Here is a 15,986-nt window from a genome sequence, read left to right as displayed (position 1 = left end):
CTGTGATTCTAAGCCCCATCCAACCTGGCCTTGGACACTTCCAGGGATGGGGCAGCCACAGCTTCTCTGGGCAACCTGTGCCAGGGCCCCACCACCCTCACAGGGAAGAATTTCTTCCTAATATCCAGTCTAACCTTGCTCTCTGTCAGTTTGAAGCCATTCCCTCTTGTCCTTTCACTCCAGGCCTTTGTCAATAGTGTCTCTCCATCTTCCTTGCAGGCTCCCTTCAGGCACTGAAAAGCCACAATTAGGTCACCCCGGAGCCTTCCCTTTTCCAGGCTGAACAATCCCAATCCTCTCAGCTTTCCTCATAGCAGAGCTGCTCCATTCCTCTGATCTTGGGATCCCTCTGATCCTCTGGACTCAGTCCAACCGGTTTGGTTTGGTTTCAATTACTGCTGCAAGCCAACCAGTAAGTTATAAGGAGGTACTTTATTTTTAAATAAATAGTGACAGTAACAGGTTTGCATTATTCAAAGTGTAGAAAATACCACCCATGCACAGGCAAAACCAGTAGAATTCAAGTCAGGAATAAGATTTCAGTATACAGCAAATTTAATGTGTGTAGATCAACACTGAACTTAAGGACTAACCATCTTCTTTTGTACTACAATTACATTCTCACTGATCAGCATGAGAGTATGTGCTTTTTCATCATGCTGTTTAAATATAGAGTATTTTGAAGTATCAATTCCCATTTTTCACTTACAAAATAGCATTTTCAGTCTCCTTTCTGTTGCATTCCGGTAGGAGGAAAAAATTAAGACTGCAAATCTACATCTCTATTTCTTAATTTAAAAGAAGCCTCAGTACTTTTGGGCAATGGTGGTTTCATTTGTTTTGAGTTTGTGCACTGTTGTGCCAGAACTCTGTCACATGGAACGAACATTTGTATCAAGTGTAGGAGATGAGTGGCAGGAACATTATCGATGTCAGCAGTGCCAATTTTCTCTTAGAATTCTATTCAGATAGCCTAAATATGATAGAGATTTTTAGGAACACACTAATGATGAAGAAATCTGCATCTGTGTTTTGTCTTATGATTTGAAAATTCATTTTCCAAGGCCTGTCCTTTAAGTTCTAATTGTGTGCCTATTCATAATAAAGCAAGATATATATTTATAGGCCACTTATATGAATTCGAGTCCTGTAGCAAAAAGTTGAAATTGAAAAAATGCAATGGACTGAAAACTTCCAATTTATCAACTCACTGAGGCTTGCTTTAGAAGATGACATTGCCTATTCTTAAAAATTCTTCTGCACAACTAACCATGGATAAACTGTTTATCTATGGTTAAGTGTGTAGGAGATACCGAGATACAAGATAATGAATGCTGTCAGTGTTACCATTTATTTATCCACCAGAAACCACACTTGCATTACTTAGGCTTTGAAAACATGTGGTTAAACGATCTGATTTCACAAGGTACATGGAGTTTTGAAGCAGCACAGAATAGAGTGCAACTGCTTATCCACCTTCCTGTGAACTAAGTAAAAGAGTGAAAATACCCCAGATCCTTAGTGACTAGTGGTGGCAATCCAAATCTGTACATTCTCCTGCAGCTTTTGCTGCATTTTCCTTAAATATGTTTACTCACTGTGATTGTGAAGGAGATCATCTCATTTAAATGAACACACAGGAATTACACCTTGTCTAGGCAGGCTGGAGCTGTAGCACCAATACAGACTTGACTTTGTTAGAAAGCTGTCAGGGATCTCTATGAACATACAAAACATATCCTATGGAATGAGTGAAACACGACAGAAAGGAATGTGGAGTTGTCTTGTAACACTGTGAATTCCCAAGAGAATGGAGTTAGAATGGATAAGTGTGCAGAATTCACATTATCCTTCAACGTAAGGGTAGTCTATAGCTTTTAATTCAGGCCTCTGCTTACTATTTTTTTCTCACCTACAAGTGACCAGATTCAAATACACTTTTTTCTCCCAAATCCAGTTCTCGTAAGTTTTAAAGAATAAACTGCTGCAGTTTTTCAAAGTATGTTTCGTTCTTAACTCAGAAATATTAGGTGTTTATGTGAGTGTTGTCAGTTTTATTTAACAAGCATGAAGACTGTTGTCTAGTAACTTCACAAAGCACGTCTGATTATTATTTTGATAATATGTCCATAATAAACAATGAAGAATGACTTATTAAACCCCCAATATTACGGGATCTTTATATTTGGCTGTGGAGTGCCTCATACACCTATGGTACTGTAGTGCACGTACCAAGCATTCCTGAACGGATAGTGTGTGTTCACAGTAATAGAAGATACTTCCATAAGTTACCTAATAAATAACCTTAACACATAGTCCTTCTACAAACCATTATGAAGCTTCTCTACAAAGTTAGTGTCTGTCCCCCCAACTTTACATTTAAACATTTACAATTTTATAGGGAAGTGCTGGGAAGTTTTATGCTGTTGCATTTACTTCCCAAAATTGCAGTGTATCAAATGGATCCTAGAGGCTTCCTGTTTCCCAGATGATTAATCAGACATGAATGAGATATGAAACCGAGACACATTTTTAGCAAAGAGACACATTCTGCAAAGAATCTGGGAGCTTGCAGAAATGTGACAGTACCCATACAGCATCAGTCCCTGCCTCGCAACAGGAGAGGGGATCCTGTTGGAAAGGTCTGCTTTAACTGAATCTGATTTTTGTTTGCTAAAATCTATTTTTAAATGTTACTGTGTCTGCTGTGGGTACATTCATTTCTCCTGTTTTCATAGCTAATTAATTGTAAAGTGCAAACTGCTGCCACAGAAAGAAAAATTCGAACCAGTGGCAAGAATTGGCCTTTCTGCAGGGAAAGATAAAATTGTGGTAAATGTGAATGAGAACCACAAGGCTTGCTAGTATTTTTCTGAACACGCAGCTCTCCCGTTTTTCTCTCTGGATTTGGAAAGCGATTAGTCATTCACATGGGCTGTGCCAATTCATGCAACTGGGTTCTGTACAATCCAGTCTAAATCAACAAACATTGCTTGTTCTGTTTTCTCCCCTCTCCCCAACCGTTCACTTATCAAGAACAGAGGTTGGTCACATTCTTTTATTGGGGTTTTCATCCTTACCCCTTTTTTCCACTGAAACAATAGTTTGTGTATTTGATGGGGGAAAAAAAAAAGTATTCTATCCACTTGGTCAGACAAAACACCTGTGTTAACCTCCAAGTTTGTGTTACTCTCCAATACTGTAAACAGTGACCAGCAGCAAACACCAGAGCCTAGTGAAACAACAAAAAATACAGGCTTCTGAGAATAGTGATCTATTAATAGCAGACAAATCCCTGTTACAGCCAGTAGTGATAATACCCTGATACTTCAGTTAACTGTTACAAGTCCAGCAAATGAAGATATCCTACTCTGCAGGCTGATTTGCATCCCTTTTCTTCAAAAAGCATGAAGAAGCAAATCGTGCATTTTAGGATACTGAGAGGTGAAAAGTTCTGCCTTGTTCTTTCAAGCGCTCCGTTTAAATTCTCACCTCATCCAAGTGACACATTTTGAAATTAAAAGGTGAGGCATGAAACACTCCAAGCAGACCTGGAGGGGGTCGCTCATGTCAGAGCTCGCACCGCCCTAAGACAGTTTAACCACACACACTGCCAGGACAATGGCGATAATGAGCACAGCAGAGAACACAATCCCAGCTAGAACCTTGCTGATATCGCAGAAGGATTTATTTTCCTCCACAGAGATCATGCCAATAGAAGAAGCGCCCACGCTGATGGTGGATTTTAGTTCAGCCCCCGGGTCTTGCTTAGCCTCCACTGTCCACTGGGGGACATTGACCTTCATTTCCATCTCGTACATCATCTCTCCTACCTGGTTGATTTCGTTCTCGAGGTCTTTCAAATCCATCACGTCTATGTTGCGCTCGGCCTCGTATTTCATGTTCTGGACGCTCATGGCTCTGGCGGCCACGCCAGAGGTTCCCCCGCTCATTCCCGTCTGGATGAGGTGCTTTTTGGGGACGTTTAGCGGGAACTCGTGGCCCAGCTCCAGGGCTCTCCTCATGTCGATCTCCAGGATCTCTAGGCACGTGGAGAAAATCACCCATAGCCTCTCGAACTCGGCTTTATCTTCCTTACTCACGGTTTTGTCCTTCAGGACCGTGGTCAGCTTGTTCCTATTGGCCACCGCCAGCTCCTGGGCTTTCTGCCGGGTTTTCTTGAGCTCCTCCCGCAGGTTCTGGGAGTCCGAGGTGCCGCCGATGGTCAGCACCATGTGCCGGTAGCAGGCGGTCACCTTGTTGAGCGCGTCCAGCAGCGCCTTGCACTCCTCCTTCACCATGGTCGCGGTGCGCCCGGAGCCGCCCCCGCCCGCCCGCCTGCCCGACTACCCTGTGCCGGGCCGCGGGCGCTGCCCGAGCCGGGCGCTACCAGCGCTCATGGCAAGCGGTGCTTTCGGGTCGTTCCTGCATCCAGCGCCCTCTCCCCGGGCCGGTCAGGCGGTGGCGGCGGCGGGAGCGCGGTCGGGCCGGGGGGAGCCCCGCCGGGCGGGCGGCATCGCCCCCGCAGCGCCCCCGGGGCCGCGCGTCCCGCACCGCGCTGGAGCGGGGCGCTGCTCTTTGAAAAGTGCCAAGCGCACGGGAGGGACGGGAGAAAAAAAAATGTATAAAAATTGGAAAAAAGCGGAGGCCAAAGCTCCGGGGAGCGACAGCCGAGCAGCTGGCGGTCCCCGCCGCCGCCACTTAACTAGCCCCAGCTGGGCGCCCCGCGGTCACATGGCGGGGAGCGCCCGGCCCGGCCCTATAAGCCCTCGCAGGCTCCGCCTCCGCAGGCAGCGATCCCGCGGCGTTCCCGGCTCCTCGCTCGCTCCCTCCCGCCGCCGCCCGGCCATTGGCTTCGTGCGGCCGCGCCGGGCCCGCCCTGGACCCCGGTAGGGCTCTGCCGGGGCGCGGGGCGGCGGGGGGAGGCGGGCGGCGGGGGCTGCGCGGCCGGGGCGGAGAGAGGCGGCGGTGCCGGTGCGAGCGGCGCTCCTGCCCCGGGGCTGCCCGGCAGCGAGCGCGGGGCTGCGGGATCCGCTCCGGGGACCCGCCCGCCGGGGTGGGACCATCGGAGCGCTCCTGGCCCGCCGTGCTGCGCTCCGGGAGCCGCTCGGCCCCGGCCTGGGCACCGCGGCGGGCGGGGCGGTGCCGGCCCGGCCTTTGCCCGGAGCGCCGGCGGGGTCGGGCCGTGCGGGAGGACACACGCGTGTCTCCCTGGTCAGTGCCCCCCGCGCCCGCGGCGGGGTCGGGCGCTGCCGTGTTAAGCCCCAAGCCCGGCTGTGTGCGCTGTGCAGGGCAGGTCGGTCCCGCCGGGCCCCCCGTGTCCCGCGGGCGCTCCGGGGCCCGGCTGCGGGCGGAGCCGCCCCCTGTGAGCGGGGCGGGAAGGGCCGGTGTACGCCCCGCGCTTGGCTCGAGTGAAGCGCATCAGAAAGCGCAGGAAACGCAGCGGCTCTCGGCAGCAGAAGTGATGCTCCGGCCGCTGCCCTTGGCAGCGCTGCGGTGCAGCTCGGGGAGCGGCGGTGGGCGCTAGGCCGTGCCTGTATGTGCGTCTGCAGGAATGGAGTTGGTGGTGTTGAGTGCCACTTGGTGAACTAAACTGCGTTGTCTCTAGCATGCGATGCGCCTGCTGGAGCGGACTTCTGGAGAGCTTGCTTGTCATAACAGAAGCTACTACACATACCTCAGTGTTTATGGGTAGCACAGTGGTTTTCTGATGCTTTAGTAGCTTGACAAAGCTGTGAAGCCATACTCCCACAAGAGGGGAGCTTGACCCTCTCCCTTATCTTTTCCCTTATCACTAGCCTTGCAGTGCAGTGTGTGTGTGTTATGAGCAAGATAATTTAGGATGTTTGGAGCAGAGTCCAGGCAGACTGACTTTCTGTGGCCGAGCACAACCTGAAGAGTCTCATCTAGACTATGTTCCTCCTTCTATATCTTGGCAGCTTGGGCTCCACTGACTTTTTTATTTTTTATTTTTTTTTTTTTAATATTTTGTCCTGCTTTAATTTTGGCCCTAGTTCCAAGCCCTGTGTAGCTTCTGCTGCAGGTTGTTACCTGTGGAAGAAACCACCTTTTAACTTCTGTAGATTGCCAAATTGCTGCTGACTAAACTGAGTAGCACCCTACCAATTTGTATGTTGGTAGCCTCGAAGAAGCAAATCAGTCGTGCCTGTTTCCTTGTAGGCATAAAGAAACATGGGATGATTTTGACCTGATTGTAAGTGAAGTTTTATAATTGCTTAATCATTGTCAGGTGGAAAAAGGATTAGCTCTGGGTTTGAATCTGGAGTCCTGTGTGACATAAGTGTTAAGCTTATTGCTGACTAAATTGTGCATATTTATGTGTGTCTGTAGTAGCTGTGTTTAAAGTTTGCCACATGGCACTGAAAGTGGCATGTGAGAATCCTGAAGCTGCTTCTCTGAAAGTGTCTGGGAAGGGGAGGGAGGGAGTATTGGTTCAGAAGCATGTGACTACTTAAACTTGAAGGTAGCAGTAGTTATAATCTGTATCAGGTGCAGGTAAGGTAATGCTTAAATACATCTTTAAGTGTGTCATGTGGAAAAAAGAGCCTGTCATTTGCATTACTTCTAAGTTAAGTTGAGCTGCGTGCAGTTATAGGATTTGTTTAGATTGTGGGAAACCTTAAAATTCAGTTGTAGTTTGTTAGTTATGATATTCTGAAAATCCAAATCTTGATACTGCTATCAGACAAGATGTTGATTAGCCAAAATACCGTCCTGAGAAAACTTTTAGAATGGAGTGTAAAAATCTTTAGAACTGACTTAGGAAGCAGCATCATGAGTAGTAGGAGAAATGTATTTCCTTGTTCTGTGCCAAGGCTTTCTTGCAATAGACATAAATGAACATATTCTTCATATGAAATACCCGTAAAAATGTCTGCAAAATATTCTGTGATGTTTCTTGATGCATCACTAATTAAGTGTTATGTCTTCATTTCAATAGAGTAGAAACTTAGGTAAAGGCAAGTTTATTTTGTTTACATGGTTGGTAAGTCTTGTCTGAGGGCCTTGCTTTTTGAATAAGCTCATTATACTGAGTTTTGTCTGTAGGCTGCTGTGGCCTGGGAAAGCTTGAAGCCACTGACACAAAGAAGGAAAATAAGGGTGAAATACAGTGAAAATAAAATGCGACATCAACCCCCTCACTCTTCCTGATGACTGATAAACTGTGCACTTCCTTAAATAACTATTCTCTGATTTGCTTTTGGCTAAGCATTTTCCTGGTCAAGTGGCTTGGGACTTCATCCTTAGCAAGAATCCTAATTTATATCATGGGAGAATGTTAAGACTGATATCTCTGTCCTGATGTTTACTGTCAGGAAGCTTTTAATTAGCTCAGGCTGTTTATGGTGCCTTGTGTAGCATCAAAACACTAGTGGTGGTTGGAGTAATTTGTTTTGCTAGTTAGAACTTACCTGCTGAATTGTTTTCCAGCCTTCCTTCCCCTTGCTCTGCTGCCTAAAGGAGAGATCTAATGTAATTCTACAGTGTATTTCATAATTAGTTCTTCTTGTAATTATCTGATGTTTAAGTTTCTTGCAGCAATGAGGTAAGACTTAGTGCTGGCCTGCAAGGACTTGGGTTTTTCTATTGAGATGTGCAGGGAAGGAATTAAATTCCTGCCCAGTTGTCTGCCTAAGGACCATTGGAACTGAGGTGAATGGCTATGGGGTTGCTGACTTCAGCTCCTTTGTATTTCTGTGCTGGGTCTGGCCCTGCAGACTTGGTGTCTTTACAGACTTGTCCCTAGTGTTGGAGTTGATAGCAGCCTGCTGTGAGTGGTGGTGGTTTGTAACTAGGCAAGAAATTACTTTCTGTGACCTGTTCACAGCCTGAGGAAATATACCACTGTTTTCCTTCAGTAACTAAAGAATGAAAATATTTGGCTTAATTAAATCTCTGTTTATCCATGCATTTCAACTCCACTGTTTTTCTTCCCCCTCCGAAGAAGTACCAGTGTTGGCACCTCTGTGAACCTGAGGAGGTGGCCTTGCATACAGCTCACTAATATTTGGGGAAATCATCTTTGTTTGAGAAGCTGTTTTGGGAACTTTGTATTTTCTGTTAATGTTCTTCCTCTAAATGTTCATTGTAACTGTTTGTGGTTCACTGACCACCACGTGCACTTTGGTCTAGGGCTTGGTTGGGAGTAGTTCAGGCTTCCCCACCTGAGAATTAAGTGCAGCTTCAATACTGGTAAGCCAAGAAAGTTTTTTGGCAGCTACTCTAGTGGATTTCTAAGCCTGCAAGAATTGAGAATTGGGAATCTAGTCTCTATCCTGTTGTGAAGAGGATAATGCAGCTTGTTCCTAATACTTGGCTAATGACAAGTAAGATGCTCTCAAATATATGGGAGTGACTGGAAGTGGGAGGTTTGCCTGTTGAAGGATGATCCACATATTGAAATGCCCTTCCTCTGGGGGAAAGGAACCGGTGACTATGGAGAGTCAAGCCAATAATTTCTCTGCCCTCAAGTCTGGGGCAAGTAAGAATGTGTCCAGATCAAACTGTGGTGCAAATAAATGCACTGTTAAAATACAAAGGGTGAACTTTCTTGCTTTTCAGGGGTGAGCTCAGTTTTCAAGTTTACAAGGTGGGGTTGGTAATGAGAAGCTGCAGGAGGAACTGGTACAAATCCATCTCGTGGTGCTGCCCAGGTGCTGCAGGGTTTGGAGGAGGCCTGTCTGAGCAGGTGGGAACAGTTATAGGAGGGCCAGAGGTGTTAGGGCTAAAAAGGCCTGGGGAGTGTTGGGTGGAGGCAAAACCAAAATCAAGATATCTTGTACCAGCTCTTCATTGGAAAAACTGCGTGCCTGGAAGGGAGATGCTGAGAGGAATGAGCACCTTCCTGGAATGCTGCTGACCTCTCCTTTCCAGATGCTGTTCCATCACTGTCAGGCTGATGTTCTGGGGTCATAAAAGTTAGTTTGGTTGCTAGTGAGCCTTGAGGTGACTGATGCAAATTGACCACTCTCTAATTTGATAATTCAGAGGTGTTATTCTGACATACTTCAGTTTCACAGAAACCAATAGAAGCTGAACCTGAATCTAGAAGGGATAGGAATAGCTTGTTTCCTTCTTTGCTCCCTCGTGGTTAGCAAGGTGTACTGGAATGTGTCTTGGAGGTGTTTTTCATAGGATGCTCAGTGCTCATCCTTTAGGAAGGGGAGTAAGGTTTCTTAAGTGCTCAGAAACAGAAATTTTTTTTTTTGCTTTTTTTACTTGTTTTTGTTTTGATGTGAATGCTGATTTAGGGCTCAAGTTCATATTGTAACCTTTGCCCACAAGCAGAGTAAATGAGGACTAATAGTGCAGGTAAAGCAGTGGCTACAGAAATAACTAGGATTGTGTTTGGGCTGAGACTATTTAAAATTCACTGTTTGCTTGCTTAGTACTTTAAGATCTGCCTAGCTTTGGTTGTTCCTGTGAACAAGTCGTGCTCTTGAAGTGTGTGGGGGAAGCACTTTGGTTAAAAAAAGAATTTAACTTACAACTGGGGAACAACTGCTTCCTCTTTTTTTTCTGTGGGGCTGTGCAGTTTGCTAGCATGATAAAAACTGCTAGAGATGTCTGCTACTCTAAGTCTCCTAGTTTAATAATAAGTTGCTGCTTGTTCTGATTTGCTCATTATTTTGAGCATTTCAGCAAATGATATTCTAGTTACTGGTTTACTAAACCTTAGTCGTTCCTGTTGTAGAGTTTTCAAGGTAAGATTGAATTGATACTGTCATGTGAAACTTCAGTATTGCCATGCAAGTAAAATTGAGTGAATTGATGCTTCTTGAACATGCCATGCTAGTGGATCTGGTGTTAAAGGTTTTGGAGAACATGGCATTCTGCTTCTTTAAAGCTGGGCTTGTGTGGAGAGGGCTCTGAGGTACTTGATGTTCACGTTCCAGTGTAATATCCTGACTCGCTCTCCTGGAGACATTTCAGGTTGTTGAACTAGGCTGATACTTTTTGCTAACTTTAGTAGCTGTTTTATTTTGTTCTGCTGTAGTAATATTAAAATATTATGCTGTTGAGCATTGAAGTGTTTGTATACACAATCCCTAACTCCATTATGAAGGGCATTTTCTCCAGTGAGGGGTATAGCAGGATGTTCAGAAGATGATGTGCCTAAAACTAGTGTAAATAGTTGTATAACTTGAACGTGGACATGATTTAACTGCCAAGTAACAATGCCAATAAAATGACATCATCTACTTTAGTGGCTGTTTGTCTAAATTTCAAAGTGCTTCTTAAAAGGAACTGAAACCTTCAAGATCTAGAAAAGGTACCTCACTTGATGATCTCTAAAGGAAAACACCATTAATGACAAAATGAACTCTCAGAGTTAATTCCTGTTCACTGTTTTCAGTACCAAAGGTAATAAGGCTTAATTTGTGGTGTTTTGGAGAAAACAGTGATAAGCTTAGATTCCATGTTTTTCACTTGAGCTATCCCTTGTACCATAGTTCTGTCATTAGAATTATCACTCTGCTTTTGATCTAGAAAGGATTTGGCTGTTTTAAGATTATGATTGTGGGGTTTTTTAAGCTGTAACATAATGCTTATTAGATTGTCTGATCCAGCCAGCTTCTGTTCTTCCAGCAATTTGAGCTATTTCTGTGTTTACAGGCATGAAGCCACACACTTAATGATTCCATTTAAACCTTTTATATAACATTAGTACTTGAGTATTGCTTTATAGCTCAGCATGATAGAATTTAGTAAACTTAAGAGTGAATATAGTTTGACAGTTTTTAACAAGCTTTCTGTTAAGTATTAAACAGTTCTATTAATGTATATAAGGCTTTGTTCATTTTCTGCTTTCTCAGTGTTAGTAAATCTAAAGCTGTCCAAGGTGCAACTGGGAAGAGTAGGTCTGTGTCACCCCCAAGTTAAAGTAGGTTGAAGTTGGATGTTCTAGTCTGCCAACAAACCCTCACTGGAGGATTCTAATGCATTCCAATAATTACAGCAATGCATTAGCCAGTATTTTCAGATGCATTTAACTTTTGAGGTGGAAAGAAATTGACTTAATCTCAAAAATGCCTGAGCTTTGGGGAAGCTTTAATGTATTCTTTTGAATCTGTAGACTAAATACCTTTGGTTTTTTTAATTACTTACATGGTAAATGGTTTCTACATCCACGTTTCTGGTCCTCTGAAGAATGCTGTGGGTAGGTGATGGAGACCCAAGTGAATATAGTAACTGAACTGTTCTAAGTAATAAGTATTCTACCTGTTCTTCATACTTGCATTTTAATCAAGTATGATAGGTATCCACTAATGTGGCACTGAGCAGCTGCAGGTGTAAAGAAGAGAGAAAAGGGAAGGAAATTCAGAATTGTGATTCTCAAAACGGTACTAATGTGGCTGGTGGGGGTTTTCTGCTGTGTGGGGACCAGCCTGGAGTTTGCAATCTGCTCTGCTCGAGGTGGGTGACAAATATCCATGTGAACTGAAAGTTTTGGCTCCCTTCTTGAGGTACAGCATGTTGATGGCACCTTAGTTGTATTACAGTAGCTGAAATGCTGGAATTCAGTGTTTGAATGTTTTCACTTCTTGCTGGAACTCTCCAGGGTGATTCAACCCTGTCAACCCAGTAGTTCTGTGAATTTCTATGGCTCCAACTAAGTATTTTAAAACTAGTTATTTGTAGTGTGTAACACACACCACGAATTGAAGATTATAATTTCAAGCTCTTCCTGTGATGGTCTGTCAACAGTGATTCTTAAAGTACTCCAGTTGCTTGTGTTTTTGTTTTTTTGGGGTTTTTTTAAGTTGCAGGCAGTGATTGAAGAGCTAGGTCAGTCCTACAGACTTCATAAGCTCAGGTAGAAAACCTGTGGGAGCTTCCCTCCTCCCCTATATCCCTTTCCCCCGTTTTGCTGGGGAATGAAATGTTCTTTTCAATTTCTTTCTGGCCAGAGTTTATCAGTTAGGTGTTTTTGATGGTGAGGTACAGGTTTCTAGATGAGGAGGATATGTGGAATGTGTTGTTCTCCTCCCCTCCTTTTAGGAGAAGAACTCTTCAGACTTGAAGATGTGTTAAGCTGAAGAAGTGGCAGTGTAGCTGTAGCAATTGGAGGCATTTGTGCACTGCAGTTTTACTCTGCAGTCTCATGCTTGGTTGCCTTCTTGTGTCAATGTGCTTTTTTTTCCCCAGCACAGTTTGTGATTTAATACCTTCTCTGTCACTGTCTTGGGAGAACACACCAACCTCATCTTCTGCTGCTTGACCAGATACATGAATTTATCAAACAAAAGGCAGATGAAGCTTCCTCAGTGGGCCAACTCTGTTAATGAAAGCTTGATTTATAAACTGCCTGGAGAGACCATATAATCCAGCCTCCTGGCTTCACTATGTCCATTATCACCTCTGGGAGAGGTTTGTCTAACACGTTCTTAGAGATTTACTGTGTGAGACTTGATACCTTTGCAAGCAATCTAAACCACATGCTCATCTTCTCTTTCCAAAGGTGTTCCTGATCTGTAATCTGAGCCTGTTTTTCTTCACTTAAGGCCTATTTCTGAGATAGATGTGGAAAAAATGCCCTTCACTGAAAGTTTTAGTACACCTGGGGAAAAAAATTCTTACCTGTTTCATTCAGTTGCTTCAGCATAAACATCACTGCCTTTCATGGACTGGATTCTGCTTACAGGGCCTTCTTGCCTTTCTTACTTCAGATTCTTCTCCAGTCACTTCATCTCTTGTGATGAGGCCATCCAAAAAAAAAGCATGTGGTAGTCCCAAATACATCTTGCTATGGCAAACTATTTTGCAGACTGTACATGTGTGTACATACAGCTGTGCTTGGTCCTTGACTTATATGTACTAAATTGTATTTACTTATATATACTGAATTGTCTGAGTCATGTTTGGACTGTAAGCTACAGTCATTTAAGATCTCACTTGGAGTTGTGCCCTACCCAGATGTTCAGCAGGCAGGTTGTGTTTTGTGGCTAACTAGGTGTGCTTATTAAGGTCAGTGATGAGACACCTGTGTTCCTGCAGCAGACCTGCCCCTGGGCTTGTGTTGCCTTTTCTCCTTCCCCTCCCACTGGCTGAGGGAGAATCCTCCAGCTTGAACTTGGATTGCAGCTGCCTGCCAAGAAATGCTTCGAGTCATCATCAGTGGTGGAATTAGTGGTGGTAATCCTGTTTACCCAGACACTGTAGTGGGACAGATCATGGAATGATTGATGTTAGAAGGGACATGAAAGATCACTTCATTCTACCACCCTGCCATGGGCAGGAACACCTTCCACTAGACCAGGTTGCTCCAAGCCCTGTCCAAGCTGTCCTTGAACACTTCAGGGTCATGTCATCCCAGCATCTCTGGGCCTCACCACCATCACAGGGAGGAATTTCTTCCTTACATTTAATCCACATCCACCACCTTTCAGTGTGAAGCCGTTCCCCTTGTTCTGTCACTCCAGGCTCTTGTCCAAATTCCCTTTCCAGCATTTTTTGTGGCCCCTTTAGGTTCTGGAGAGTACAATAAGATCTCTTCTCCAGATGGAACAACCCCACCTGTCTCCATAGCAGAGGTGCTCCATCCCTCCAATTATCTTTTTTCCCCCCTCCTCTGGACTCGCTCCAGCAGCTCCATGTCCTTCCTGTGCTGGGATCCCAGGGCTGGAGGCAACTCTGCAGGTGGAGTCTCACCTGAGCAGGGTAGAGGAGCAAAATTCTCCCCTCCCCTGCTGCACGCACTGTGGGATGAGTCCAGGACCTGGTTGGCTTTCTGGGCTGCAAATGCAGGTTGCTGGGTCACTTGGGACTTGTGTGAAGCTGTACTTTGTCTAGATTTGTGGTCTTGTAACTACTGAACTTGGTTGGTCTTTTTTAAGTGTCAGTGAGCATACACCTTCTTCCCCATTATGTTGGCAGACTCCAGAGCTGTGCTCCAAGGAATGCTGATTTGGGAGCTCTGAATAAGTATTCTTTCATAGAAGCTCTTGGTCTTATTGTATGCCTTGAGAGTGGATGGACCATTTTGTCTGGAACTGCACAGGAAAACTCTGCTTGAGGCATTTACCTGCCACTGCCAAACTTCAGTGGTTCGGGCTGAGGTTGTCCAAGCTGTAAGTCAGTGGTGATAACTTTATAATGGAAATGGTTTTCAGCTTTAACTGATCATGGTTGTGTTTAGCTCTCTAAGGCAGCTCTTCTCGTGCCTAATTAGGAGGACCAGAGCCCAGCTCAGTTAACAGGCTGTAGATCAGTTAACAGCAGGGCTGAAACCCAAAGGCTATCTAAAATCAATGGGGGTGTGTTTTTCCACTCTCTTAAACTGCCATACAGTGAGCTCACACTGAGTAAATAATGTGCTAGGTATAATTCTCCATGTTAGGAAACAGAGGGATACTGATTGTGTAAGGGTGGCTTGCTCAAACTAAAGTTTGTAGCTCACCCTTTTCCAGGATGTGCAGCTGAAACTGTGTGAGGAAATCGTGCAATTTGTTGATTCCTAAGGGAAGCTGGATGAGGGGCAAAGATGTAAAGCAAGCTTGTAAGCATTTGTAAGCCTGGTAATCTCAATTCTTGTTTAAAAAATAACTCTGAAGTTATTCCAGTTATTCTAACCATTCTCCTGGTAAGGTTTTCTTGTATCTTTGTATTCTAAAATGTCATAGACAATTAGAATTGAGGAAGCAAGCAGTTGAGAGTCTAGTGCCTTAAGGATCATCTTCTCCAGGGCACTGTGACACACCAAGTGACAGCTTTTTCCAGTGCTTACAGATTGGGTTTTCTGACTCCAGTCCCTTTTTTGCTCACTATTTTGGCAAATGTTGTGCATCAGCCTGACCACAAGTCATTGAGGCTTTTTCCCCAGGCATAGAGATGACCAGAAATTATTAGTTTCACAGTGACTTTTTAATTATGACATGGGTTTTCATATCTCCTTGGTGTACCTCTGTAACTGTCCCTGGAAAGTTGAGGATTGCCTTACACAAGGGTGTGTGTTACCCTATCTGGGTGTCTCATTGTTGTGTGTCAGTAATCCTTATGCAGGTGAGTTTTAAGACTTACATGAGCATAATGCAAAAGGATCTGTGTCCTGTGGGGCAGTAGAATCTGCTGTAAAAGAGCTGCTGATTTGTCTCTTGGCTTGTTTTAGATTTCAACAGAAGTTAGCTTGTATGTCAAAGTGGTAATAATTCTGATCTTAACTTCTCTCCTTCTCTTCTATATTCATTGTTAGCCTCCAACACCTGGAAGGCCTAAGGAAACATTATGAGGATAAGTGTGGAATTGGAAATGTATATTAATGAAAAGTAATGTCTGAATAACTTCTGAGTAACCATAGTTATAGCTTAGTATGCCATTGTCTGCTTATGTCAAGACCTGAAATTGCTTTGTCCTTTCAGAGAAGGAGAATGAAACTATCCCCTAGGTATTCCCAAATAGTGTATTTTAACAGATATATTGTGTGTGATACATCAGCCATTCTCCATATGTATTTTAGAGAATCTCCTTGGAATATCTCAAGTCCATATGGCTATGTATGATGAAGATATCTTGAAAAATCCCTTTTATTTGGCCATTCAGAAGCGACGTCCTGATCTGTGCAGCAAAGTTGCAGAACTCCATGGAATTGTAAGTATAAATAGGTAAATTTAAAAGCTGATTATTAAATACTAGGTATTTGAGTTTAAATCATATGTCTGCTATGAAACATGTAAAGATCAAGCCTGCAAAACTTGGAAGTGAAGCAGAACAACTTTTAGTTTTCTGCTTATTTGTTGATATGGACCTCTTGAATATTAAGGTAGTAAAAGGTTAAAATTGGTGTTGTTTCTAAACTTTACAGGAAATTTATTTTCTTTGCTATGAACTGAAGTTACATATTCTCTCACATGCTTGTAACTGAAAATGGGATTGACCTTTTGAATTCCTGGTGGACAGAGAGTCACTTATTTCTGACAGCATTTTGCATAGCAAAATAGAGCTATTAAACTGAGCTGGAATAAAAA

General features: G+C 44.1%; 2 protein-coding genes across 7 annotated transcripts in view; one reads left to right on the top strand and one right to left on the bottom strand.

Annotated features, from left to right (window-relative positions):
- ANKRD27 (ankyrin repeat domain 27) overlaps positions 1-15,986 on the top strand; it is a 54,690-nt gene that overhangs the window by 5,556 nt on the left and 33,148 nt on the right. Inside the window, exons 1-2 of one of the 6 annotated variants that reach the window (XM_051806006.1) lie at positions 4,807-4,889; positions 15,479-15,609. In XM_051806006.1, coding sequence (XP_051661966.1) covers positions 15,508-15,609 — 102 coding nt within the window. In that variant the 5' untranslated portion in view covers positions 4,807-4,889; positions 15,479-15,507. Of the gene's footprint in view, positions 1-4,806; positions 4,890-5,416; positions 5,537-6,237; positions 12,394-13,923; positions 13,945-15,478; positions 15,610-15,986 lie in introns of those variants that run through there. The other 5 variants (XM_051806007.1, XM_051806009.1, XM_051806004.1 and 2 more) reach the window with 5 other exon arrangements.
- RGS9BP (regulator of G protein signaling 9 binding protein) lies at positions 414-4,434 on the bottom strand. The gene has a single exon (XM_051806021.1). The coding sequence runs from the start codon at positions 4,299-4,301 to the stop codon at positions 3,588-3,590; it is 714 nt and encodes a 237-aa protein (XP_051661981.1). The 5' UTR covers positions 4,302-4,434; the 3' UTR covers positions 414-3,587.

The sequence above is a fragment of the Manacus candei genome, unplaced genomic scaffold (genome assembly GCF_025592945.1).
Source record: "Manacus candei isolate 608988 ecotype Guabito, Panama unplaced genomic scaffold, ASM2559294v1 h1tg000065l, whole genome shotgun sequence".
NCBI classification, from domain to species: Eukaryota; Metazoa; Chordata; class Aves; order Passeriformes; family Pipridae; genus Manacus; species Manacus candei.
The sequence above is the reverse complement of the archived record's forward strand: the minus strand, read 5'-3'. Positions and strand labels throughout refer to the sequence as shown.

Bases quoted from the DNA above. Each gene is read 5' to 3' on its own strand.
- RGS9BP (XM_051806021.1), bottom strand. From the start codon at position 4,301: ATGGTGAAGGAGGAGTGCAAGGCGCTGCTGGACGCGCTCAACAAGGTG.